Source organism: Gymnodraco acuticeps, unplaced genomic scaffold (assembly GCF_902827175.1).
Source record: "Gymnodraco acuticeps unplaced genomic scaffold, fGymAcu1.1, whole genome shotgun sequence".
Classification (NCBI taxonomy): Eukaryota; Metazoa; Chordata; class Actinopteri; order Perciformes; family Bathydraconidae; genus Gymnodraco; species Gymnodraco acuticeps.
Window position 1 is genome coordinate 199,354 of NW_022990560.1, and position 26,522 is coordinate 225,875.

At 41.4% G+C, this 26,522-nt stretch overlaps 1 protein-coding gene across 1 annotated transcript; it reads left to right on the forward strand.

The window, feature by feature from the left end:
- On the forward strand, positions 1–25,811 carry pnn (pinin, desmosome associated protein). The gene is made up of 9 exons (XM_034227659.1): positions 1–265; positions 722–802; positions 6,398–6,469; positions 16,496–16,571; positions 16,927–17,021; positions 17,295–17,370; positions 22,726–22,881; positions 23,492–23,630; positions 24,078–25,811. Exons 1-9 carry the CDS (start codon positions 153–155, stop codon positions 25,274–25,276), a joined length of 2,007 nt encoding a protein of 668 aa, XP_034083550.1. The 5' UTR covers positions 1–152; the 3' UTR covers positions 25,277–25,811.
- Positions 25,812–26,522: the final 711 nt, after the last annotated feature.

A 26,522-nucleotide genomic window follows, 5' to 3' on the forward strand; every position in this document is an offset into this window, starting at 1 on the left:
AAATGGCTATCGATTTTAGGAGAAACCCTGAGCAGCAGATGGCGGCAATGCAACCTCGCGTGACAGCCGCCGATAAACCAAAGAAGAAGAAAAAAGCAGCCGAAGGTAGAAGAAGAGGAGGAAACACGTGATTCGCGCTAACTGGAAGCAAGATGGCGGTGGTAGTGCGGAGCTTGCAAGACCAGCTCGAAAAAGCAAAACAAAGCCTGAAAAGTGTGGACGATAATATTCGTAAATTAACTGGACGTGACCCTAATGAATCAAGGTAAAGAAGAATAAAGCCGACTGATTATTTAGCTTTTGGGGGTGTGTTTAGAGTTAAGCTAACTAGCTAGCATTCAAACGAGTAGCGACCGGTAGCGACGTGTGTTAGCATTAGTCGGCTAGCTAATTAGCAAACATAGCCACCTCGTTTGATTGTGTTGTGCTAGCTGACCCCACACCTGTATCCAAACTAATACATGACAAACACTACAGTCATAAACACTGCATGGAACACACTACTGGCTTAAACAATGGAGTGGGATATCAAACGCAGTATGCTAACTATTGCTAGGCCTATCATGCGTCGTCCTGTTTAGTTGAAGCGAATAGCACTGTTTCTAAAACGTTAGCATTACCAAGGAATCAATGCTAACAGTTTCTGTTGGAGCTGAGTTACCGGAACGAACAGGTTTCTGGTTCTCGCATGTTCTTATCTTGTGTATTGCTGTGTTTACAGACCGGGTCAGATCCGTCGGATGAGCGGCCCCATGGCAGGCCCCGGTGGAGGAGGTAGAGGCAGAGGGATGAACCTGCTCAGGTAACTACTACATTATATAGAGGGTTCCCGTGGGGTCTTAACAAGTCTTACATTTGAGTCTGAATTTAAGGCCTTAAAAAGGTCTTAAATATGACCCAAAAAAATGATTTAGAACAGTGGTCACCAACCTTTTTAAGCCCAAGATCACCGACCTCGGCCTAGGTGAAAGGCGAGATCTACTTATTGCAGAATTGAGTGAAAAAGACGGCCCAGACAGTGCTTCCAACTTGAGGCCTTTTATATAGGCTAATTGCATCTGAAAAACTGTTACAATGAAGGCTCCATAATCAGCTCACGGCATATAGGCAGGGGTAAAGTGCTATTTTTTATGAGTGGGGGCGGACCTCACCTCCTCTAGGGGGGTCCCGGGGGATGCTCCCCAGGAAGATTTGTTTTTAAATATTGAAGTTAAAAGCATCAATCTGATGCACTTTGAGAGTAACATTAAGAGATATGGATACATCTCTCAACATCCATATGAAACAGAACTGTAAACAGATTTTCATTTTCTTTATGGATATTTTACAAATCACTCCCCTTTTAAACTGTATTCTTGTTTTACTGCCATATAGTATTTCATACCTGTTTTTCATTTATTCTCTTATTGTTTGTATAACTATAATGATCATATGAAGGTGTGCCGCGGAAATAATCTTTTGAATAATTTGTGACAAAACCGTTCTAAACACTCAGAGAGTCCTTTAGCTCACCTGAGCCCCTCAGTCTGACAGGAGAGGACTCTCCTCCAGCTTGTTGTGGAAACAGCTCCTTATGTCCGTTAGTGCAGCTAGCTAACCAGATGCTAACAACACGGTCCCCGCTAGCACCGGTCCCTCTCTCTCTCTCCCTCTCTATCACACTAAATGCGCTATTGCCACACACACACAGATCCGAGCTTGAATGACACAAGCACACGTGTATTTCCATGCAACTCTCTGATTGGTCTGGTGACTTGCCTCTTGCATTCACTGAACACGGGAAATTGCAGTCCTGCCGTCCTCTCTTGTGTCATGATGAGGTTCACGTAAAGCACGGTTAATGTATTATATTATTGAGGTGTCTCAAATATACGTCAATCAAATGGCACCTGCTGGTGGATGATAGGTTTACATCTAAAAACGTATTTTTCAAACATTATTTTATTTTTATTTAATTTTTCTTTCTTTTGTTACTTTTCTTTTTAACGGTCCGCGATCTACCCGCACCTCGATCGCGATCGACTGGTTGGCGACCACTGATTTAGAAGGTCTTAAAAATGATCGGATTTGAAAGGTACTTCTGTGTTGCGATAAATGTGTTTTGGGGGAAATGTCCGGGCTGCAAAGTAACCAGTACGGTAATAGCCTTTCAGTTCCCCCCAACAATTTGTATTTAATTAAATCAACATGGAACCAGTAATCACTAACTTTGTTTCCCCCGGCCCCTTATTGGAGAACACCCAGCTAGTAACCTAGCAACCAAGCTTCAGCTAGCGGCAGTCAGAAACTCATGTATCTTCAAATCTACTTACAAATGAATATGGGGAAGTGTAAGTTCAACCGTATTTGGTTGGAAAACATCTAATTTAGTGCTTGGTTGAAACCAGTGGAGAGGAACGTGTTTGAAGCCCGCTGCACCTTTTGCAAAAATAAATTAGCGTTTGTTTTGCTAATGTAGCGTTAGCTAGTGCAGCGTTAGCTAGTGGAGCGTTAGCTAGTGCAGCAGCTCCCGCAACAACACCGGGGGACCTCCGGGCGACGTTTGGGTCTACGTCAACCCTAAAAGCGGAGGTGCTGTAGACGCTAAATACCGTAGCTAAACACCAATCATACAACAGCAACGATGAAATAGTGTAGCCAAGGCAGCAGAGCTCTGAATATAGCTCTTGTATATCTCTCTCTCTCTCTCTCACACACACACACACACACACACACACACACACACACACACACACACACACACACACACACACACACACACACTAGGGCTGCTCGATTATGGCAATAATGACGATTATGTTGGTCAATAATTAATATCATGATTATTAAATACGATTATTAGGGCCGGGACTTTAACGCGTTAATTAAGATTAATTAATTACACAAAAATTAACGCCTTAAAAAAATTATCGCATTTTAATCGCACTTATTTTTGCACCGCGGAACGTTTCTCACTGGATGAGTTTCAGGCGTACCGATTATACTGGAGCACCAACTAACGTTCATGACTTCAGACAACAACAAACCACAGTGAACAACAGTGGGATATGTTGTTTTAAAAAACGGACGGATGGAAGCGTCGATAAGAGCACGGTTGTGTGCAAATTATGCAAAAAGGAATTCGCATATCACCGCAGCACATCAAGCCTCAAGTATCACCTCAATGCAAAACATATAGCAGCTTGCGTGGAAGCTAGCGTGGACGTTAGCCTCTTTTATCGCGTTCACACCAAAAAGAGCCGGTACTAAAATTAGTTTATGAGAACCTTTTTACCCCCACAAAAGTCTCTGCTAGAGAGCAGAGAGCTGCTAGAGAGCAGGGACTTTCGTACGGCTCTCTTGTGAGAAAAGAGCTATATTTCTGATTGGCTGGGCGGATTGCAAACCACGCCCCGTAAAACTCCCAAAAAGTTTTGTGAAGCCGCCATTTTATTATCCTCGCATTAGCATTATTAGCATTAGCCCAGCGCAGAAACGCAGAGAGACTAACTTATGGCAACACAAAATAAAACATGGGAGCGGTGGAGATGAGGAGGTGTCGGCGTTCTGGCGATTTACTCGGAAGGCTTCAGTAGAAGCTGCTGGGACTCCCAGCAGCTTCTACTGAAGCCAGTCCCCAACTCCGGGGACTTCCGGCCGGGGACTTTGGGCGGCAGTATACGCCGTGAAGTGGTTTGCGGCCTGCCAGTAAACCCAAAGCAGAAGAAGAAGAAGTGACGTCAGCGGCTTCATTTGCCTAATCCTCCCCCAGGTTCAAAGAGTTCTCATGAACCAAGTTCTCATGAACCTTTGTGGGAAAAGTACTGCGGTGTGAATGCGCCTAATGGTATACTAAAATCCATGTGAAAAAAATTGCTTCTCACTGTTCTCAGGTCAAATATGTATATGCGATTAAAAATGCGATTAATTTCGATTAATTAATTACAAAGCCTCTAATTAATTAGATTAATTTTTTTAATCGAGTCCCGGCCCTAACGATTATTCATTGACTTTGAAAACATCCATTTATTGAACTTTAAAACAAATAATAATTTGAACAGTATCTTTTTAACTGTTGATTACCCTGAACGTATAATTCAACTGAAAAACCAATACAAACATGTATTAAATAAATAATATCAAAATAATAAATACCAATAAACAAGATCAACAAATATTTTGGAGCACACTTCCACAAGCTACGTAACATATATAAATATGATAAATAAATTAGACTAAAACTTAATTAGATCAAATATGTTGCAGTGCACTGTCACAACCTAGCAAAGCAAAAATAATCATTTTTTCCGATTATGATGTTTTCATAATTGTGGCAGGCCAAAATCGTAATTGCGATTTAAAATACGATTAATTGCACAGCCCTAACACACACACACACACACACACACACACACACACACACACTCAAGCACACACAGACACACTTTTTGTCTAACACGCTAACACAGTTCTGTACTGTTATGTTCAGTCATTGTTCTTATGTTGAACATGAATACATTTACTTTGTAAGTAATTATGGGACGTATTTCTTCTTTCATAGCAATTTTCCATCATACTTTATTGCCGTGAAATAGGTCTTAAATTCTATTCAAAGTGGTCATAAAAAGTCTTAAATTTGAGTTGGTGAAACCTGCAGGAACCCTGTATATAGCATTCATTTTCATTCAGGAGGCTACTATCAAATGGTATGCAACCTTTGCGCTTTTTAATAAAATATCAAGCTTTTAAAATCGGGACCATGCTTTGGAATTGTATTGCTTGAAATGTGAGAATTGTTTCACTTTTACTACAATACAGGAGATGTGTGATTGAAAATACACAACAGGGTTTTTAATGAAGACATGTTTATGCTAGATGTATGTACATTAACACTTGTAAATATGAATGAAGATAATATGTAACTATACTTTTCTAACTGCACCTCAAACTAAATCTTCTAAAACAACCATGAATTTGATTCATAATCTCTCTAAAATCGTTTTAATTAAAAACTAATCGCTGATCAGACAATACAATCAATACATTTTTGTATAATCATGCATTTTTAGTGGTTTGAACTGAATGAATGAAAACGAATTGGGATTATTTAAAGTGGACCAATCATGCTATATTTGAAACATATATATAGTAGGGTCATACCTATATAAATATATATATATTTTCAAAATACCAAACAGATCCTGCATTTTAGCCATGCCTCAATCGATCTAGATCCCTCCGCTTCGCGTCGGGCTCCTGATCAGCCTGTCGGTGTTCTTTTCCCCATAATGACCGCGTCGCTGCACATTATCCCTTACATATGATTATATAGTCATTATTCATTTGTTTTAAAGCAGGAGGCGCAAACGCTTGCCTCGGGGAAGGAGAAAAAGAGCCACAGCGGAGAATAAACAGAAGGGCAACCATGCAAGGGAAGTCTTCTTCGCTGCTTTTGTGGCAGACTACAGCGCCACTTATGCGGCTTTCACACCAGCGCTTTTCTGGTTCAGCTCCGGTTTCCCTCTTCTGCTCCCGCTCTGTTCACACCGCCCAGAGCTGCCGCTGCTGCGTCATGACGTCACCATTTACGTGCCTGCTTCATAAAATCCAAACCGCGCGGAAATCCCTCACATCGACAACAACAACAATGGCCGATTGTATTGAAGCGCTGTTCGCTTTGGTTATCCTCTTACGAAACAAAATGGAAGGCATCGGAGGACTTTACAAGGGACGACTTTACTTGGAACTTTACAAACATCACACGCAAGCATTTTGTTGTTGTTCAGGAGGCTGATCCCGCCCATGCCCCTGCCCCCGCCTTGACGTAGAGACGTAAGCGACGCCGCCTCTTAGCTCCGAAGCTCTTGCCTCTAGACCGACAATTTTTTGGAGCTGGAAGTGAACCGGATTCCGGAGCTAAGAGGCGGCTCCTCTGCGGTGTGAACAGGAAAAAACGGTACTTTTCAGGCTCCAGCTCCGAGCCGGGGCTGAAAACGCGTTGGTGTGAAAGGGGCATTACAGGGCTAGAGCGTCTCCAGCGCTTTCGAGCGGCAATGGCCGGCCGTGGCCCAACCTCTCATTCCCCTGATCCGTTGCAGCCCCTTTTTTTTTTTTAGAGATTTGGGTATGGAGGAAAATAGAGGGGGTTGTGTTTTATGACACTTGGTGAGTTTCCTGGAACACCGGGGACACATTGATGTATAAAAGACGTACAAAAGTGCATTTTGCTTGATAGGTCCCCTTTAAGGTATTTCTGATTCTCATATACTTCATATTGAGTCTTCTATAGCTACCATTTCTACAGCTTATTTAGTTATATTTGTGTGCAATTTCTTTTAAACATGCTACTGTAACAAACAATTTCCCAAATTGGAATATGGATTATTTACAGAGTGCCCGTCTCTGTGTATTTCCTCAGGCGTAGTCTCTCAGACATGGGAAGCAGCGCCCCCCCCGCCAAGCAAAGAGACATCGAAGGAGCCCTGCTCAGGTGAGATTTTTATTTAATTTGTTATACTTGTGTGTATTTAAGATCATATGTGCTGCAATCAAGCTTCTATTTTGTTGTTTTTTTTTCAATCCCCATCAACCTTCCATTGTATGTATGTAGATAGAAATCAGCCTCTGGCTAATCTGTCACATTTACATGATGGACTCAATTGTTCATGTTAAATAATGTGCCTTATCCCTTCTTAACCTGTTAAGTCCGAGAGACCGGGGTACTGCCGCAATATCTTGCAGGAAACAGTGTCTGAGGGCATGTTCATTTAATAAACTATGAATGTTTTATATCCATGTAACGGGAAGAAACTCATCTAACTGATCATTTTAATTTTTTCTTTTTTAAAAACCCCACAATGCTAACGCTGAGCCTCTGAATTAGCAACGAGCGAAAAATGCTAACAGATGACTGCACCGAAATTCACTCACAAAACCTTATTATTTATCTTTGGTGCACATCCAACACATCGTTTCACATCGTGAGGTGACACAGAATCGAAGGGTACCCTCATTATCACTCGATTATACGAACTCGCGGAGATAATAACAACAACAGACATCAAAACATGTGGCGCTAGGTAGCTAAAAACGCTAACATGGCTCACCTGTGTCGTAGTCTGGTCAAAAGTGGTCTTCAATGGCATTAAAACGATAAAAACGTTGCTGAAGTTAATCCATAAATTAATCCTCTGTGTCCCCTTGAAATGATTTCTGATAATCCATAAGCAATAAACCTGCTGTTCGGTTTCTAGATGTCAGAGCTAGAGCTATAGCTCTATATAGCAGGGGTGGCCAACCCGCGGCTCTCGAGCCGCATGCGGCTCTTTGCCTAGTTTCATGCGGCTCTTCAGTTCATATCGAATTGTATATGTGTGAGTTTGGGGGAGAGACACTGACTCCTGACTAGTGTTGCACGGTGTTCCGATACTTGAAAGGTATACCGCGATACCCTGTCGTTAAAATCGTTACGATTCCTCCGTTTCATTAGTATCGGTACTTTAAGAATGACGGGGGAAAGTACTCCGGTGAGAAAGCGCTGTTTTAATAAGAGCCGTGTGTGTTCAGCGCTCTGCTTCCACTCCCTGCACTGCAGCCGTGCCTGCAGTCCCTCCCTCTCAAGCACGCTCTAAATCCCTCCCCTCTCTCATGCACGCGCTAGCTGCCAGAGAATGTGAGAAAACGAGAAGCATGGCTGCAAGTGGGAGTGCAACTGCCGCTGCGCCTCGGCTTGTTGACAAAAAATATGCCAGAAGCTAAATTTGGAAGTATTTGAGCTATATCTCTGACAGTGAGGGCAAGCCTACGGACACCACGAGGCCTGTCTGTAAGAAATGTATTAATTTTATTTAATACGAATTCTTGTCATTTATTGTATTTACTGTTCTCATTGTTTAAAAGTTTGTGTTATGGTTATGATTCTGGTGTGACATAAAGCACAATAATTACATTTAAGACTGTTTCCCGTTTTTTAAGAAAAATAATCGGAATCGCAATTCTTGACTTGGTATCGAAACCAAAATGTTGGTATCGTGACAACACTGACAGTTAAACCTGATATTTAGTAGGTCTGTTAAGTATTGAATGCTGATCATTCTGACATAATTTGGCCGGTCAAAGTTGTTTGGGCTCGGATAAAATCGCTCCGTTACTTTGGTCCCTTACTTTCGTCCCGGCTCTCCCTACGTGTGTATGTGTGGTGTCAGGTGTCAGTATGAGAGGATGACAGTGCGTCTAATTTTGATGTGGCCCAACAGCCAATCACAATAATACCTGCAATGCAGTGAACCAATCACCTTTGAGGGGGGAAACCTATTGTTGATTAAACACTATTCAGTGTTTCCCCTACCATTGTCTTGGAGGGGCACTGCGAGCCGCCAACGGAGCCCCGCGTCCCCCCTGAAATTCAAGGTGTTATATATATACTTTTAAAAAATATATATAGCATCAAATTGCAAATAATCTATAACTACTGTCACTTTTCACATTGAACATGTGCTCTTTTATTAAATAAACTAAACGCTTTCATTTTAATTTGTGGGTTTAGTGTTTTTGACCCTAAGAAACACTGATGCATTAATCAATAACAATAATACACAGCTCCTCTCTGCTCCAGAGGATTTTAAAAATATATCCCAATGCCACAAAAATGCATCAGTGACGTGGTTGAAATCTTGTCTCCAGAAAACAAAAAACTGAAACAAGCGGTATCAGTGACTGTGTGTTTGATGTGGCTCCTTGCAGTAACATAGAAAACATGTGGCTCTTAACCTCTGACTAGTTGGCCACCCCTGCTCTATAGCTTCACTCTAATGCAAAACTGTGTGTGCGAAGCTCCCACCTTTTTGTTTTACCATGTGTGTGTGAGTGGGGAGATTCCCCGTCGATTCTATTGGCTCTAACGGTCAGAAAGAGATGTCAATCACCAAAATCGACCAATGGGTTCCAAAGAAACGGTAAAACCCCCATTTCTACCCAAATCACCTCAGAGGTGGAGTTTCTTTTTGCTAAACCTCTCTAAAAAGGTCAAATGTCACTTGTTTTGCATCAATCTTGATACAGGGTACTTATTATATGTTGTACTTTGGATTCCTAAAGCTTTTAGTCTACCTTACCATCATCCAAGGGTAGTTTTCACTATAAGTAAAAAATAATTTTTGGACGGACACTATAATTTACAGTTTTTTACTATGTTCAATCTGAATTTTCTTTAAAATAAAAAACATCTATATTGATTCTGACTTTTCTACATCCATCTCACAGGTTTATCATTACTTTGAGAAAAAAGATTATTAATTTAACCCTTTTAGAAGGGAAGATATGGTCATTTGTTCTTGGAATGTCATTTTCGAGCCTGAGACCTGAAAAACAGGCTTAGGGCTAAACTGGTTAATTACATAAATAGAAATTGCTTTGATGTGATTTTAATTGAATCACTTTTAATTCTTCGATTCAGAAATGCTCTTTGCCGAGATCACAGCTGTGATTTTAAATCACTTCTTAAACTCATCTCTTTATTAGAGTCTTGAACTAATAATGCCACTGCTCGGTTTTACTCAACCTCCATGTTTTATTTGCTTTTACTTTATTTAATTTTTTCCATTTTGATTATGTTGCTTTGGTTGAAATGTCGTATAGTTCAGTGTTAATTTCGTCAACGAAAACTATGACGAAAAATGTTGGTTAACAACCTTTTTTACATGACTGAGACGATGGCGAGCTAAAAATAGATTCTTGATAATAAAAACTATGACGAAATGTATATTTAGTATTTTTTAGACGAGACAGGACTAAGGTGTTAATGGTGGACTATCGGACATTCAAAATGCAGGGTATTTCCCCCCAATTGTCCGTCTTGTCTGTCAAAATGCATCTTACGTTTCTAACTTGCAATATCATTATTTCCGCTCTCTTCACTCCAGAAGAGCGATCTCCCTGTGTCTCTCTGTGTGCGGGGGGCGGGGCCTAACAGACACGTTACAGCGGACACAGAGATCTGCCGGGACGGAGCATTCAGAGAGTATAAAAAACTCTACAAAGCTCGATGTGGACAAAGCTCATTTGCCAATAGTGTTTTCGGGTAAGCGCGTTGACACGAGCAGTCTGTCCAAACAGCCGGCCAAAAGGCGTCATATTCAGTCGGAGAAATGTACAATTTTCGACTTCCTTAACTCGTAGCTCTGTTGTCCCAGCCCCAATTACGAGTAATGTTATCACATCAGGTGCGCTGAGGTGGGAGAAGTACTCTGGTACTTTTTTACTTAACTACAAGATCTGAGTGTATGAATACTCCGTTACAGTAAAAGTACTGCTTTCTAAATGTTACTCAAGTAAAAGTATTGGCATTAAAATATAGGTAAAGTACCAAAAGTAGTCATTGTGCAGATTGGTCCATTTCAGAATAATATATATGATATGTTTTATAATGATCAGGGCTCGACATTAAGGACTGCCCGATGGCCCGGGGCCATCTAGTATTTAGCTCGGGCAATGAAGCCTCACCTGCTGGTTGCCCGATCGGGCAATCTATTATGCCAGTATCATGCAGCTCGTGGATCCAGTAATGAGTGACCCGACAGTAAAACTAAACATATCTATAACTAGTTTAGGTAGTTTGAGAGGTAATTAAAATAGCTACGTGTGATATTCTAACCTGAAGTGTGTGTTTTGTCCGCTCACCGCTGCATGTGATCATGCAGAGCTGCGTGTCGACTCGTCAGCAGCAGCTGATCTCGCTCTCCCGTCAGATTAGACTTCACTCGCGTTTATGTCCATATCGATCAGATCCAGCTAGTTCTAGCTAATGATATGACTACCTGCTTATTAAAAGACACCTAAACAATAAGCGTCGCTATGCAACCGGGTGAGGCCACAAAGTATAGCGCAGCATTATGCATTTGTTTACATGCCTACCGGAACCCCGAGGCATTACCAACAGATCAACGCACAATCAACCCATACAGGACATCTCTTTCTCCACATTACGTGTTAGACATTAGAATTGACTATTCTTGTCTGTCACATAAGTGGCGCAACTGAAGCGGTATTGCGCTAAAGGGAAATTATTTGGACCAAAGAGATTTAGATTTGCCGGCTAACGGGAACTCTGACGTCGCCATTTTGTGTGCTTCGCGGATACGCTCGGCTCCTCTCGACTGCTGCTCGGGTCTGCTCGGTCAGCTTCCGGATGAGGAGGCATTCGTTCGACCAACTTACAGTAGATAACATTACAAACATTTTTAACAGGGGCCATAATAGTGTAAATAATGTTTGTTTTGGCAGTTACAACTGAATGTAATGTTTTCTACTTTTTTACATCTGGGAAGGCATTTGCCTTCATCAGATGGAAAGTGTCTTGACCAACAACTTAAGTATTTCTTATAGCTATGCAGGACATGCAAGTGAGCAAACACAAACAAGAACAAACAAACAAGTGAAATGAAGAATAAAATTGAAATTGTACAATATAATATTGTGGTGGTTCATCTTATAATTCAGTCTAGAGCAGTGCTTCTCAAACTTTTTTCAGTAATGTACCCCGTTTGAAACATTTTCACAGCCAAGTACCCCCCTGACCGACCACGGATGTTCCATCAGTGTTTGATTTATTAACTCCTTAATGCATGAATTACAACAAACTAAGGATATTTTCATCTTTATGCATGAAAAAAAAGATTTTTCCAAGGAGTTTTTCAATTGAATTAATATATGTTTAACAAACCAATTATATATTATTAAAAACTATAAATACAATACACAAATGTAACATGTTTATATGAGGACCCCCTTAGTGGTTCTAGGAATATTTTTTATGATATTGTGTTTTCTATTTAACTTATTGTCCTAAGATTATTTTTGTAATCATGCATGGTATTTTTTTAATTAACCTTTTTATTTATTTTTACCTCACGTACCCCCTGAAGTACCCCAACGTACCCCTAGGGGTCCGCGTACCCTCATTTGAGAATCATTGGTCTAGAGCAGTGGTTCCCAAACGGTGTGCCGTGAGGCAAGTCCGGGTGTGCCGTGGGATTTTGTGACAACCATACCTTATTATTGCAATATACAACTACACAAAAATAATTATTTTTTAATTTACTATATCAGTACTTTGTAGGTTTATATGTACGTAATCTGCGCGACTTATGCGTCCACATCTCCACGTGCAGTGCTGCATAAACATGGCTGAGTCAGCGATAACTTTCGAGGGGTGGAGGTACGCCCATTATTTTGAGTTCGTCCGAAGAATAGACAGGAATGTGACGGTGAGGTGCAAACTGTGTCCAGGCCAGAAGCTGTTATCCACTGCTGGAAACACCACGTGGTCAAACCTCAACAAGCACCTGCAAAGAACACATGCTAAGGTGAAGCTACCGCACAGCTATTTGTTGATATCACGTAGTCTGTGCTTCTTCTCTGTCTTCCGGTTGTTGCCTGTTTTGAATGACAAATACACACTACCGCCGCCTGCTGGTAAGGAAAGTTATTGCCACTCACGCATGCGCAGTTCGTACGTGCTCGGCGAGTAAAGTAACGAGTTACTTTATGTAGATAGTAACGAAGTAGTGTAATATATATTTTTTTTTTAAAGTAATATGTAATATATTACATTTTTTTAGTAACGACCCCATCTCTGGAGTTGGCGTTCTCTACTCTGATTTACATGAAGAACAACAGGAGGTCACGGCTCTCTGTTGAACAGGACTTGCGAGTGGCCCTCTCCTCAGTGCCACCAAGGATTAAAAAATGATGCGCGCCCCGACAGGCACATGTATCTCACTAATTTGTAAGTCGGCAAAATATTTACAATAGCACATGTTTCAATGCTGATTGCTGAAATGTTACATTTATAATTTGTAGTTCAGGACCATGGACAATGCAGCTTCCTTGCATTGACAGTTCTCTGTTCTGAATTTCTGCTGAGTTTCCTTTGCCTCATTTTTAATGTTGTGACCTGTCTGGTTTAAATGAGTGTGTTGCTGCTTTGATGAAGCCTAATTTGATAAAGTTTTAAATAAATTTCTGAAATATTTCGTTAATAAATATTTAATCAGTAATATAGTTGTCTTTGTCACATTTTATTTGGCATTAGTAAATAATTATGTACATTTACAGATATTTTACATGATATGAGTGATAACGCGTGTTATAAGGGCTATTTTGCACAATAGGTGTGCCTTGAGATTTTTACTTGTCCTTTGGTGTGCCTTGGGCACAAAAAGTTTGGGAACCACTGGTCTAGAGAATGCACCAGACAGCATCTACAGTAAGACCTACAAACATCTACATTTTCTAGGGGGAGGCCCCCCAAACCCTTCGTGCCATTTCATCCGTGCGCATTTTTCAGGGCAATCTCTATTGGGCTCAGGGCCATCTGTAAATTAGCCATCTAAGCTGCACTGATGATTGATGATCAAAGTGTTCTCAAAGCTGGTGCAGCTAGTTTGAATGACTTTGTATACTGCAGGGTAGCTTGTGAATTTACTCCAGGTGGAACTAAAGTCTGATTTATCACTTGATTAGATTTCACATCATTCATCCACATCTGTGAAGTAGTGTTGTCACGATACCAACATTTTGGTTTCGATACCAAGTCAAGAATTGCGATTCCGATTATTTTTCGATACTTTTCTTTAAAAAAGCGAAACAGTCTTAAATGTAATTATTGTGCTTTATTTCACACCAGAACCATAACACAAACTTTTAAACAATGAGAACAATAAACAAAATAAATGACAAGAATTCGTATTAAATAAAATTAAGCATCATCTCAAACAACTTTTTTGTTTTATAAAATATAATTTTTTTTATATTATTAACATGTAATAGTACAGTAATATAAATAATTATTGACAAAATGTACATTGCAGATGTTAGCTACATTGGTAAATTAGCTAAAAAGATAGCCATATTAGACAGTTATCATTGCCATTAATTGCCTCGTCAAACAACGAAAACGTTCGTTTGTCACAACATAAATTACACTTGTTTGACTTAGATTTGAGGGCATGGGCTGAGCATGATGTAATTATGTTATCTATCACATTCGCTAACCTGTCTGTCTCTGGATGCCGGTCGGCGAGGTGCTTAGCCAAGTTTGATGTGTTGGCTCCCTTGGTTTGCAGGGATCTAAAACATGTCTCACAGACAGGCCTCGTGGTGTCCGTAGGCTTGCCCTCACTGTCAGAGATATAGCTCAAATACTTCCAAATTTCGCTTCTGGCGTCTTTTTTGTCAACAAGCCGAGGTGCAGCGGCAGTTGCACTCCCACTTGCAGCCATGCAGGGGCGGCGCCAGGGGGGAGCTAGGGGGTGAAGCACCCCCCAGGATTGCCTAAGCACCCCCAAGAAATGTGTTTTGTTTTTTTTTTAAATTAGAAATGTTATTGATTACATCAATGCACATTTTTGACCAAAAACATAAAGCCAACACAGGTGATATGATTAGGCCAATGGCCAGCACCGATTCGATTTTTGTCCTACCCATAGGCTAAATGACTTTGTGACACTTGAGGGACTTCCTGTTAGCTAGAGCGCCAACTTATTTGCTAACAGCAAAGTGAAAAATTGATCGTTTTTTAGTCCTTAAACGTCCACGTGTGGATACTCAATCAAAACCACCTGAAAGCGAGAGGGATTCTGCACATAATGGCATAGCCTCGTGAGTACAAGTAGCTTACTTCTGGGTCTCTGTGTTTCATTCAAGCTCTGTGTGTGTGTGGCACGAGCCATTTTGTGTGCGAGAGAGCTCACGCACTGGTGGGTAGGCCTATCTACTGGAGATTGTTGTGGTTAGCATCTGGTGCTAGCTAGCCAAGCTAACGGATATAAGGAGCTTTTTCAACAACAAGGTGGAGGGAGAACTCTCCTGTCAGACTGAGAGTCTCAGATAACCTCAGCTCAGGTGAAGTAAAGGACTCTCAGTGTTTAGATAGTTATCTTTAGTCTAGTTATCTCAGTGGGTCTCAAAGGGTTTGTTTTAAAAGGAGAGTTGTAAAATATCTATAAAGAAATAGAAAATCTGTTTACAGTTCTGTTTCATCTGGGTGTTGAGAGATGTATCCATAGATCTCTTCACGTTGCTCTCAAAGTGCACCAGATTGATGCTTTTAACTTCAATATTTAAAAAAAAAAACCTTCCCGGGGAAGCATGCCCCCGGACCCCATTAGAGAAGGTGAGGTCCCTCCTAGAGGACGTGAGGTCCACTCCCCACTTGTAAAAATAGCACTTTAGCCCTGCTTACACCTATATGCCGTGAGCTGATTATCGAGCATTCATTGTAACAGTCGCGGGTGCACTGTGTGTGTGTGTGGGGAGTGTTGCAGTAGAAAATGCAACTGTAGCGCTGGTAATGTTTGAGCACCCTCTATGAAACGTCAAGCTACCCCACAGCACCCCCTAGAGTTAATCTCTGGTGCCGCCACTGCAGCCATGCTTCTCGTTTTCTCACATGCTCTGGCAGCTAGCGCGTGGCCGCGTGCACGAGAGAGGGGAGGGACTTAGAACGTGCTTGAGAGGGGCGGGACTGCAGGCACGGCTGCAGTGCAGGGAGTGGAAGTAGAGCGCTGAACACACACGGCTCTTATTAAAACGGCGCTTTCTCACCGGAATACTTTTCCCCGTCATTCTTAAAGTACCGATACTAATGAAACGGAGGAATCGTACCGTTTTTAACGGCAGGGTATCGCGGTACCTTTCAAGTATCGGTACACCGTGCAACACTACTGTGAAGTAACTAAAGGGATTAAATACATGTAGTGGAGTAAAAGTACATAATTTACCTCTGAAGTGTAGTGGAGTAGAAGTAGCAAAACATTTAAATACTCCAGTAAAGTACAAGAACCTCAACATTTTACTCGAGTACAGTACAATATAATAACATAATTATATATATTTTACATTTAAATAAAGCAATGTTAATTTGTTTAGTTTTTCCCTTTATAAAAAATAACAACAAGTACCGATAAGAATACCGTTAAAGTACCGGATCGATAAGAGTAGTAGCACCGTTAAAACCTTAACGATACCCATCCCTAGATATTACACAAGTGTTGAGAGTGAAATGTTGCTTTATGAATTTCAACACTTGATGCGGTCACCGTGATTCCAATTTCAGAAACCTGTATTTGCCTAACTGAATTGGCTTAAAGAGAGAAAACATTTTGACTAGAAGTTGACTAAAATGTAATGATTTTTCATCGACTAAAACGTTTTGAGTTTTCGACGACTAAAACTATGAAGTCTGGAAATGACTAAAATGTGACTAAAACTAATAACCATTTTCGTCTAAAGACTAAATCAAAAATAGCTGCCCAAATTAACACTGGTATAGTTTACTGGTTAGGGTGGGGATTTTTGACCTTGTGTTCTGTTGCCGCCTGAACGGCATATAAAGCACTTTTAACTTTGTTTTCAAAAGTGCTGTATAAATATTATTATTATGCGAACAGCAGCAGCTGTATTTGCTTGTTTTGTGAAGTGTCTGTGTCTTACGGGTGTCTCACCTTGATGTCTGCAGGTTGGCGGGGGACCAGAGGGCCAGGAGAGACACGCGCCACGACAGCGACGCCGAGGATGATGACGATGTCAAAAAGGTGAGAATACAGTTTATTTTACTCTATATGAAGTTAGCACTGTTGGTAAGTGCAGTCCGAGAGGGAGACAGGGGTATAAATGTCAAATCTAGAAGAAGTTATCAGAAAAAGACATTCACTGTTTTAAGATAAGATGGGCCTTTATTGATCCTCGTAGGGAAATGTAGCCGTCATAGCAACACAGATAGTACACACAGGATAATAAGCATAACAATAAGATAAAAAAGGATAAACCTGTAGTAATAAATAGTATGAATCGAAATGAGATGAATTAAACGGGTGAATGTACATTTATACAGAAAAAAGTGTTGAAGGACAAACAGAGCTAACACATTGTTTCCCCGCCTTCCCTCAGCCGGCGTTGCAGTCGTCTGTTGTAGCTACCTCCAAGGAGAGAACACGCCGAGACCTCATCCAAGATCAGACCATCGATGAGAGGGGCAAACAGAGGTAGGCTGGCAGATAAAAACTTGGTATTAAAAAGTTAATCAAGGAAAAAACCGATGCTACACATTTGTCTATTCAATAAATGTATTTATTTTTGTTTTAGTGCCATTTTAAGTACAAACCCTTTTTTATTCATCAGGATGATATGGTGAATTGCAATTATTTTAGCCACGTTAATCCTGACATGACATTTCCAAACCGTGCTGTGTGGGCATGGCCCAAACTATAATTGTATTATTAAAGCACAGCTGGAAATATAATTTATTTTCTGTTCAGGAATCGGCGTATGTTCGGCCTGCTCATGGGGACCCTGCAAAAATTCAAACAGGAGTCAAACGTCTCAACCGATAAGGTAAGGAAAAAACACAGAATTTCTGAGTGAACTGTTAAGGCGAGACACCCCAGGTGAATAGGGTAATTTTTTTAACTTAAAGGTATCAGCTAGAAATGTCTCCAGTTAATTACTTACAATAAGGCAATTGTCTTTTGTATTACAAGTTTTCCGAAATAGCATGTTTAAATATGCACTTTACCCATTATCTCACTAAATAGGCACATATTTTAACACATTTCAGGAATCGAAATCTGAACTTTGGATATAGCCAGATTCAAAATTCTTGTTTCATTTTGTAGTCATATTAGTATCTAAGGCTTTTACAGAAGGGATATTGGATATCTCTTTTTATCACTCCATAAATCAGAAAATACTGTCAACAGCCCTAAAATATCCATTTTCGCCATGTTTTTAGGTATACAATGTTTTATAATTCAGGCTATGAATTATATATGAACAAACCCTTCTGTAAAAGCCTTCATAATATTGATAGGAATATAACTGGAAGGTTTGGTGTATGTACGTGCTACTGAAGTTGAAATTTCGAACTCAGAGTAGGAGAAAAAACTCATTTTGAGAAAACGACCTTTAAAGATTGCAGTGAGGCGCTAGCTAAACCCTCCTGTTCTTTGGATGACAGCTTGCGCATCGACGCACTCCGTGAAGGTATTTCATGTTCAGGGTCATTTTTTTTTTTATAACCTTGTTTCGTGCAAGTGACAATTGTTGTCGTCTTCTCTGTGAACGTTTTTTTCGCCGTTCTTTTGGCATTTTGAGATTTCAATTTCTAGCTGAAAGCTAACCAGGAAGTGTTTTAGCACACCACGTGACGCATCTGAACGAATCACGTTGTCAGAAATTGACACCAGCCAATGAGATTTCGTGTCTTGGTTTAAGACCCCTTTGTGCTTTCACGATTGGTTGCTGATACAAAGGAAATGACCATATTTGGATCCGATGAGATTGTGCAGGAGAGACGGAGCTTTCCAGCGATATCTCTGTTGACATGGTGCACACAGCGGTCGCGGTACTTTATGTTACGTTAGAATGCTAACTTTTGGTGAATTTAGGAGAAATCTACAGACGCAAATAGACAAACTATAGTAAAATAAACACTTAAATGTGTATTTTGTACGTTTTCCTTCCAAAAGCCTGAAAGAAAACATGTTATGGAATCAAAATAGCACAAAATCTCAAAATTGACCAGTACTTGAAAAACGATGTTTTTGCCTGCCGTGTCTCGCCTTAAGCTGACGCCATTTAGTGGGGCAAGAAGAAACCCACCTCTTGAGTAGTTAACCTGTTAAGCCCCATATGAAGATTTTTTTTTCACGGAACTGTGTCTCAGGGCTTCTTAAAATGTATTAAACTATGAATGTGTCATACTCACTTAAAGGTGGGGTAGGTAAGTTTCAGAAACCGGCTCGAGATATACTTTTTGTTATATTCCATGGAATGCTCTTAACATCCCGATAGCAATGAATATCTTAAGTGCTTTGACAAAAAATCCATAAAAAAATGTCATCTGTGGAAGCCGTAATACTGTAAAAAGCCGGCCCGGCTAAACGGATTGGATTGCCGCCCTGTCTGTCAGCCTTCCATCTTGTGCACGCACAAATATATCTCGTGCATTGCGCGTTCATGTGTGTTGGAGGAGGTGCTCTGTAAGGAAGTCTGAAGGAAGGGGCGGATTCTTTTCGGCTGTGTACTTTCACATTTTAGTGCACTCGAGCTGGTTTCTGAAACTTACCTACCCCACCTTTAACGGGAAAAAACTAAGCTAACTGACGATATGAACCATTTTTACCGAAACAAAACACAAGTCTCACAAGAAGCCTCTAAATGAGCCCTGAGCGAAAAAATGCTTACGCACTTAGCCCTGAACTCTAGGTATAAATCGATCGATATACTTATCGGATCTGCACAAACAAGCTTTGCTAACATGCTGAGATTCCACAGATTCCTGACATTTAAGTATCATCACTGATGCGGCTTTCACACCAGCGCTTTTCCCGTTCTAGCTCCGTGCTAGAGCTTTTCTGGTTCAGCTGCGGTTTCCCTTTTCTGCTCCCGTTTTGTTCACACCGCCCAGAGCCCGACTGGTGCTGCAGCTGCTCATAACGTCACCGTTTACATCGCTGATTTGCTCCCCAATGGTGTTACGGTGCTCACTACAACTACATCAACAACGGGGGACTGCGTCGGGTCGACGATCGTGTTGCTTTTAATCACACGAAGCCAGATTAAATTAAATAACAACTTCTCCATCCTAATACTTTTCTCCAGAGTGCAGCTGATACATATCCTCAGTTCCCCATAAGTGAATGTGTGTCAGTCTGAATTAACGCTGTTTGGCATCACAACGCTGTTATGAAAGTTTCTCTGGTATAAAATGGGTGATGTTAGCATAGCAACCGAAGCTAAACGGACTATCTTGACTACTTGTTGATATCCTATTGTGGCATAAGCCGTTTTCTCCAGGCACATTTTACCGGCATATTTTTCATTATGATTCTATTAGAAGGGAAGATATGGTCATTTGTTCTTGGAATGTCATTTTCGAGCCTGAGACCTGAAAAACAGGCTCAACAGGTTAATAGAAGAACGTGTTTTTGTCATCAAACGAGGCAAAGACAACAAAAACATTTTAATCAGTTTGAAGCTTTCACTTATTTAGATGATCACTTATTTCTGAATAAAGAAATGGGAGCCTTGGTGTCGCAGTTGAATTGAATTGATTTATTTAAAACAAGGGACAGTGTACATTAATCAACATATTAAAAACTTGTGAATGTACTCGAATTAGCCAAAAGGCTAGTTTTCACCGATAGTCCCTTTGCCAGATGGTGATAGGCATCCTAAAAGCAAGAATACAAATATCACTACATTGTTATACAAAAAAATGTACATATTTACAATAGACGACATCACTGAATACCAGTGTTGTGCTAGTTACTGAAAACCAGTAACGAGTTACCATTACTAGTTACTTCATTTCAAAAGTAACTCAGTTACTTACACCCAAAAGTAATGCGTTACTGTGAAAAGTAACGTTTTAGTTACTTACAAAAAGGGCTCCCATTTATTATTCTCCAATGCAATGACAGTACTGAACTGAAGGCTATAGCCTTCAGTTCAGTACTGTCATTGCATTGGAGAATAATACAATCTGTTGATCAACTTGACATGCATTATATGCAATCTGGATTGCATCGATATTAGCTAGCTTTCCATTTTTGTATATTCTTTCTCCAGGTAGTTGGAAAAAGTTTTCCGTCCCATATGCCGTGTGCCGCCCGGACATGCTATCATGCTAACTAGCTCCCTGAAAGCGGGTGACTCCACTGTAGCAATAGCCTGCATGTGTTCTACAACATACCGTGCAATGGCTTTATCGACTTTTCCCTGGCTGGCAGTCCCTTGGTTAAAATCCAGCCGCTGTTTGTGGAGGGGGAGTAGCGTCAGCTGAGTCTCTGTGGTCTTAGCTAGGCTACTAGCTTCGTCCCAGCATGTTGTTTTTGCAGATGTTTTAAGATATTTGAATTACTGGTTTGGGCAGTAGATAGGATCTTTGACCCGCCAAGACACAACTTACATTTAACAGAAACGTTCATTTCTTTGTGCTCGACATAAGTGAAATAGTGAGAATATCTCCAGGTGGAGAAACTAGACTTGAGCTCCGCCGCCGCCATGATAGTCTTGTTAGTAAACAACACAAACACGCCCACAGCCCGTCTCCGCATGTGACACAGGAAGTATCTAAGTACATTTACTCAAGTACTGTACTTAAGTACAGTTCTCATCTCTGTTCGCCTGGCTGTTGACTATATAAAAAAACTAACGGAGTAACGGAGTAACGCACCATGTAGTAACGGTAACTGAGTTACTGAATTTAAAAAGTAGTGCGTTAGAGTACTAGTTACTGCCAAAAATAACGGCGTTACAGTAACGCGTTAGTCCCAACACTGCTGAATACAGAGGCCTGTAGTACGAAGCCGGTTCAACATAACCTGGATATGTTTGAGTTAGCCGGTTGGCCTAATACAAAACATACGCGCTCTCGCTAAGCGGTCCTACGACGCGGGTTATCAAGTGGATCGCTCAAGCCAGCCGTGTCCTATCTAGTTAGGTGCGCGTTCACATGAAAGGGGTGGTATCTGGAGCATTCGACCATTTGTCCAACAAACCTGGAGAAGCGTACTGACAGCACAGCGTCATACTTCCTGAATGAAAAGTGAACTTTAATATTAGTCAAATATGAAGAAGTTAAACTTTAAACATCCATGTCTTAAACACTTTATCCAGGATAAAAGCCACATAGCTGCACCTGCAAGGTGAATACAGCTGGCAAAAGAAAAAGTGTTTCAATGCATACATTAACAGGTTTATGATATCACTAAGACACGAGTGGATCTGACTTTAATTACATTTGACTCGAGTGTTTCGTCAACTTAATGTGTTGCTTAAAATAATACTTCTGCATACAGTATGTGACACTGAGTGTTGCACGGCCAGATACGGCTCAGCTGACTCAGATAAGGAGATATATGATACATTATGAAGTGATATGCCGCGGACTGCACTTAATGTTACTCTGATCCGGTTACTTATGTTGTGGCAGATATTTAAGTAAGCTTTCTTAACGCTAATGTTATAATAGTCAGATTGCTCTGAAGATGGGAGGTGATATTCTATTAATGTTCACGTTCACACAGTCGGTGATTTTTGCCGGCCGTCTTTCCTGCAACGGCAGTTTTTCTGTATTTCCTTTCTCCTGTAATATGACTTGATCGCTTTAAACTCCGCACACTGAGCTCTGATTGGTCAGCAGGCAGTGCTTTCACTGAGTTGAGCTCTTAGCCTGCAACCTAACCTGCTCCGGGGCAGGTTAGCCGCTCAGCATAAGTTACCATGGTGATCTAGCCTGCTAAAAAGAGAACCAGCGTCGTAGGACCGGAAACCCAGAGTTTTCCCTGAAGTTAGCCGGCTAAGCGAAAATCCTGCTTCGTAGTACAGGCCTCAGGTAAGGAGCAAGTCATAATAAAGAAAACATTCACAATACGCACTCACACACACACCTACACCCACACATCAGTGCTGACACTGTTGGTTGTCAATGAGCCACTTTTTAACACTGTGCTTGAATGAGTAGTAGGAACAGGACTCTCTTATAGATTGTGATATTGAATTCCATTGATGGGATGCGTTGAATGTAAAGACAGCCTGTCTAAATGCACTTTTCCTAAGTGGGATGGTGTAGTGCAATGTTTTTCTGTTTCGTAAAGCACCGTGTAAAAATGTGATTCTTGTGCAATAGAACTGTGCTGACCAATTCCCTTCTTAAGCCTGTCTCCGTCCATCTTCTTCCAACAGCTAAAGCGGCGCACAGAGATCGAGCAGAAGCTCGAGGTTCAGGCAGAGACTGAGAAAAAGAAGGTGGAGACTGACAAGAGGGAGCTCTTCGAGGAGAGGAGAGCCAAACAGACTGAGCTGAGACTGCTGGAGCAGAAAGTGGAATTAGCTCAGCTGGTAAGCAAATACTCAAAACACATTTCAGAGCCAGTAGAAACCAACCGACATGCCTTTTTTGCAATTTAAAAAGTTTGTTTAGGTTTGGTTAATGTCCGAAAAATGAATGCACACAGTAGTGCAGGGATGATGGATTTTTTTTTGGCTGGCCTTGATGTTAGCATCGCAACAACGTGTCCTTTGTCAAAAAGCAATGGATATTTTGGAATATTATGATAACATATGTTTGTTGTTCATCATAATAATCTCTACATATAAAAGCGAACGCTAGGATATAAACAAACTACATCAGTCAGATGACTTCACGTGACCACTCCAAGCTAAAGGAGGCTAGCGTTCAATGACTTTCTCATTTAGCCATTTGTTACCAACCATCATTTAAGTCGGGTATTTACTGATGTTTTTTTATGTTGTAAAACAAAACCTAAAAATCTCCCCAGCTTGAGTTAACCACAGACCCGTGGTCAGGCATCTAACCCAAAAGAAACAAGGGAATATACAGTGCTTGACTGCTAATGCATTGTTGTTATGTTTTGTTTGACTGTATACAAAACAAATGTCAGAGTTTGTCCTTTGCCTGTTTTTGACATCGTCTTTCCTCCATCCACAGCAAGAGGAGTGGACCAGCCACAACAACCATCTGGTGAAATACATCCGCACCAAGACCAAGCCTAACATCTTTTATGCGCCTAGGAAAATGTGCTCCGCCACACAGAAACTCCTCGACGAGTCCACCAAGAAACTCAATGGTGAGTAGGGGGCTTCTTTGCTAAAGTTTAAGAGTTTACATTTTTGGTTCTTGTAGTAGCCAAAATATTTTTTAACCTATTTTATTTTTCTATTTGTTTGGACTGCACATGTTGTATTTTGTTATCACCTCTGTCAATTGTCCTCTTGTTGTGGTTTCATGGTACTAAGTCAACTTGTTCACACATGTATAGAGGGCTTTTGGAGACCGAAAGGGCAGGCTCAGACATTTCCTAATGTTTCAAGGTCCTAATTTAGACAAATATTTTTGTACTTTATTTAACGATACAATTATTGTAAATCTTTATTGTTTCGGGAGTGTTTTTGACCGTGTCATTGTAACGGGCCAAAGCAACAAAAAAAATATTAAACATTTATTTGTTAAATCTCCTTTTAAAATCCATCATTTTTTAATCTGTAACGTCTTGTTCTTTTTTGTTTTTCTACAGCTGTGTTTGATGAGAGGCGCGAGGCTTTTGCCGAGCACCTCAGTAAGATGGAGTCCCGCCCCCGGAGACAGCCAAACCGCGACCAGGACGGCAACACCGTGGCAACGGGAACGGACCGCCCGGCGGAGGGTAAGCCAGCAGGTCAGATAGTCAAGGTGACAGGTAACAGGGGGGTTGCAGAGATAGAGGAAGACGAGGAGGAGGATGAGGAGATGGAGGAGAGGGAAAAGGAAGGGGCTAAAAAGGAGATTATTATGGAGGAGGGGGAGAAGGAAGTGTTGCAGAAGGTTGAGGAAGAGGTAGAGGGGATGGAGTTGAGTGAGGAGGTTAGGAAAGTGGATGAGGAGAAGAAGGAAGGAGAGGGGGGGGTTAAAACTGTAGAGGAGAAGGAAGAGAAGGAGGCAAGCCCAGGGTCAGAGGAGATGGAGGGGGAGGGCGAGAAACAGAAAGAGGACAGGACTATGGTAGACAAGGGGGATGCAGAGAAGAATCTCCCAGAGATACAGATTGAAAAGCCCCAGGAGACCCCGTCCTCCGAACCAAGCGCACCCAGCCAAGCAGCAGACAGCGGGCCTCAGTCCCCCCCCATCCTCCCTGCGGGGGAGCTAGCAGAAAAGCCCTCTGAGATCCCAGAACCCCAAAAAGCCTCTGTGGCTCCCGAACAGGAAGTGAGCCCGCCTGGCCTCGTGCTGCAGAACTCAGCCGCTGAGAGCCACGCTGCGGAGGGGAAACCGGAGGAGGCTCCCCAAAAACCAGCCGAGTCCCAGGAGGCCCCCGCCATCACCCCCTCACCCGCAAAGAAGGGAGAGGAGGGCGGGAGAGGCAGGAAGAAGGCAAAGGAGCCAAAGAAGAGCCGCAACGCCTCCTCTTCGTCCTCGGGCTCCTCCTCCAGCGGGAGCTCGTCCTCTTCCTCCGGGTCCAGCCACTCCTCGTCTTCCTCCTCTTCTTCGTCCGCGTCGTCAAAGAGCCGCAGTCGCAGCCGAGACCCCAGCAAGCGCAAGAGGAGGCCGTCGGAGAGGGCGAGGGACAGGAAGAAAGGGGAGGAGAGGAGTCAGCGCAAGAGAGGGGGGAGCAGCGGAGGAGGGAGGGACTCAAAGGCGTCCAAGGAGAAGAAGAGGAGGAGCGATGAAGGGAGGGGCAGGTCCTCCCGCGGCGATAGGGAGCATAAAGATAGAGACAGGAAGGACAAGAGACGCTAATCTGCTTATCGTTCAGCTGTACGGTGACGCTGGCACACTGAGGGGCAATCAACTTCACTTAACTACACATAACGTTTTTAAACTAGCATTTTCCCTTAAAATGCCACTTAAAGGCCTTTGGAGGATTTTTCTCCAGAGTAGGGATTTAAAAGTTGATGGAAATGGAGGATAAGTGGTTATAATTTCCCTTTTTTATATTTGGCAAAAGAAGTGTACCTGATTGGACGCCTTGCTAAACAGGGCCAGCTTTTAAAAGGCTCTCTGGACAGATGGTGTTGAATGTTCTCCATCCTAATGCCATAGGCTGGGGTTGCCGGTGGTTACGGTAGCACCATTCACTCACAGTACTGTTGTTTTTAAGTCGATGTGACAATGCTGTCAATCCACGTTTATTTGATTGTTGGATCGATGTGAAAGCCCTTGTACCTTCACCCTGCGGGTACATGTGTGATATGCTGGTTTTTGAAAGTGTTTTTCCATTTTTTTGTATGAACTGATAATCTGCTTCAAATTAAAGGTGAGATATTGGTGGAAATAAGTGTGATGTGCGTTTATTCAAATCATATTAAGGCTGGGACTGTTTCAATGATCTCCCATTAAATATTTAGGCTGTTAAGTGTCAAATCACCAGGGGTTAAGGTAACCTCTTCAAATGCCTTATGTATGTTCAACAATCCATACAACAAAATGTATTAATAAACTGAAACGGCAAAGCATAAAATACACATTTAAAATAAAAACTTAGAGCAAGAGATGGTTTGGGATTGTAGCTTGTCTCTTAATTTAAAAAAAGGAAATGTCAACTGTTATCATTCTGTCCGTAGATCACATTTCTTTCTTTGTAAAGTCTGCATTTTAAGGTGATAAATCATAATGTCATTCTAAAAGCTTTCAAAATGTGATCATAGAAGATTTGGAAAGTAACTCAGCACATCTACTGAACTATACTTATTACATTACTTTCGATACAACCAATAAAGATTTAAACAAGCCCAAGAGTTTATACAAATTAAATGTAACTAGAAAACAGTTTCAACAAGAACAGTTTAGTCAGTTAGCAAATGGACAGATATTGAATTGGCATCTATAAACATTTAGGTAGTTAGAACTACGAACATTGTTTTTTTATTTTCTGCATTGGGTACTTTACATTTTAAGTGCATTGAAGTATTTTTACTGAAAATGCAGGACTTTGGTATTTCACTTTGCTATCGGATCTGAATACTTCTTCCAACACTGCTCAAGT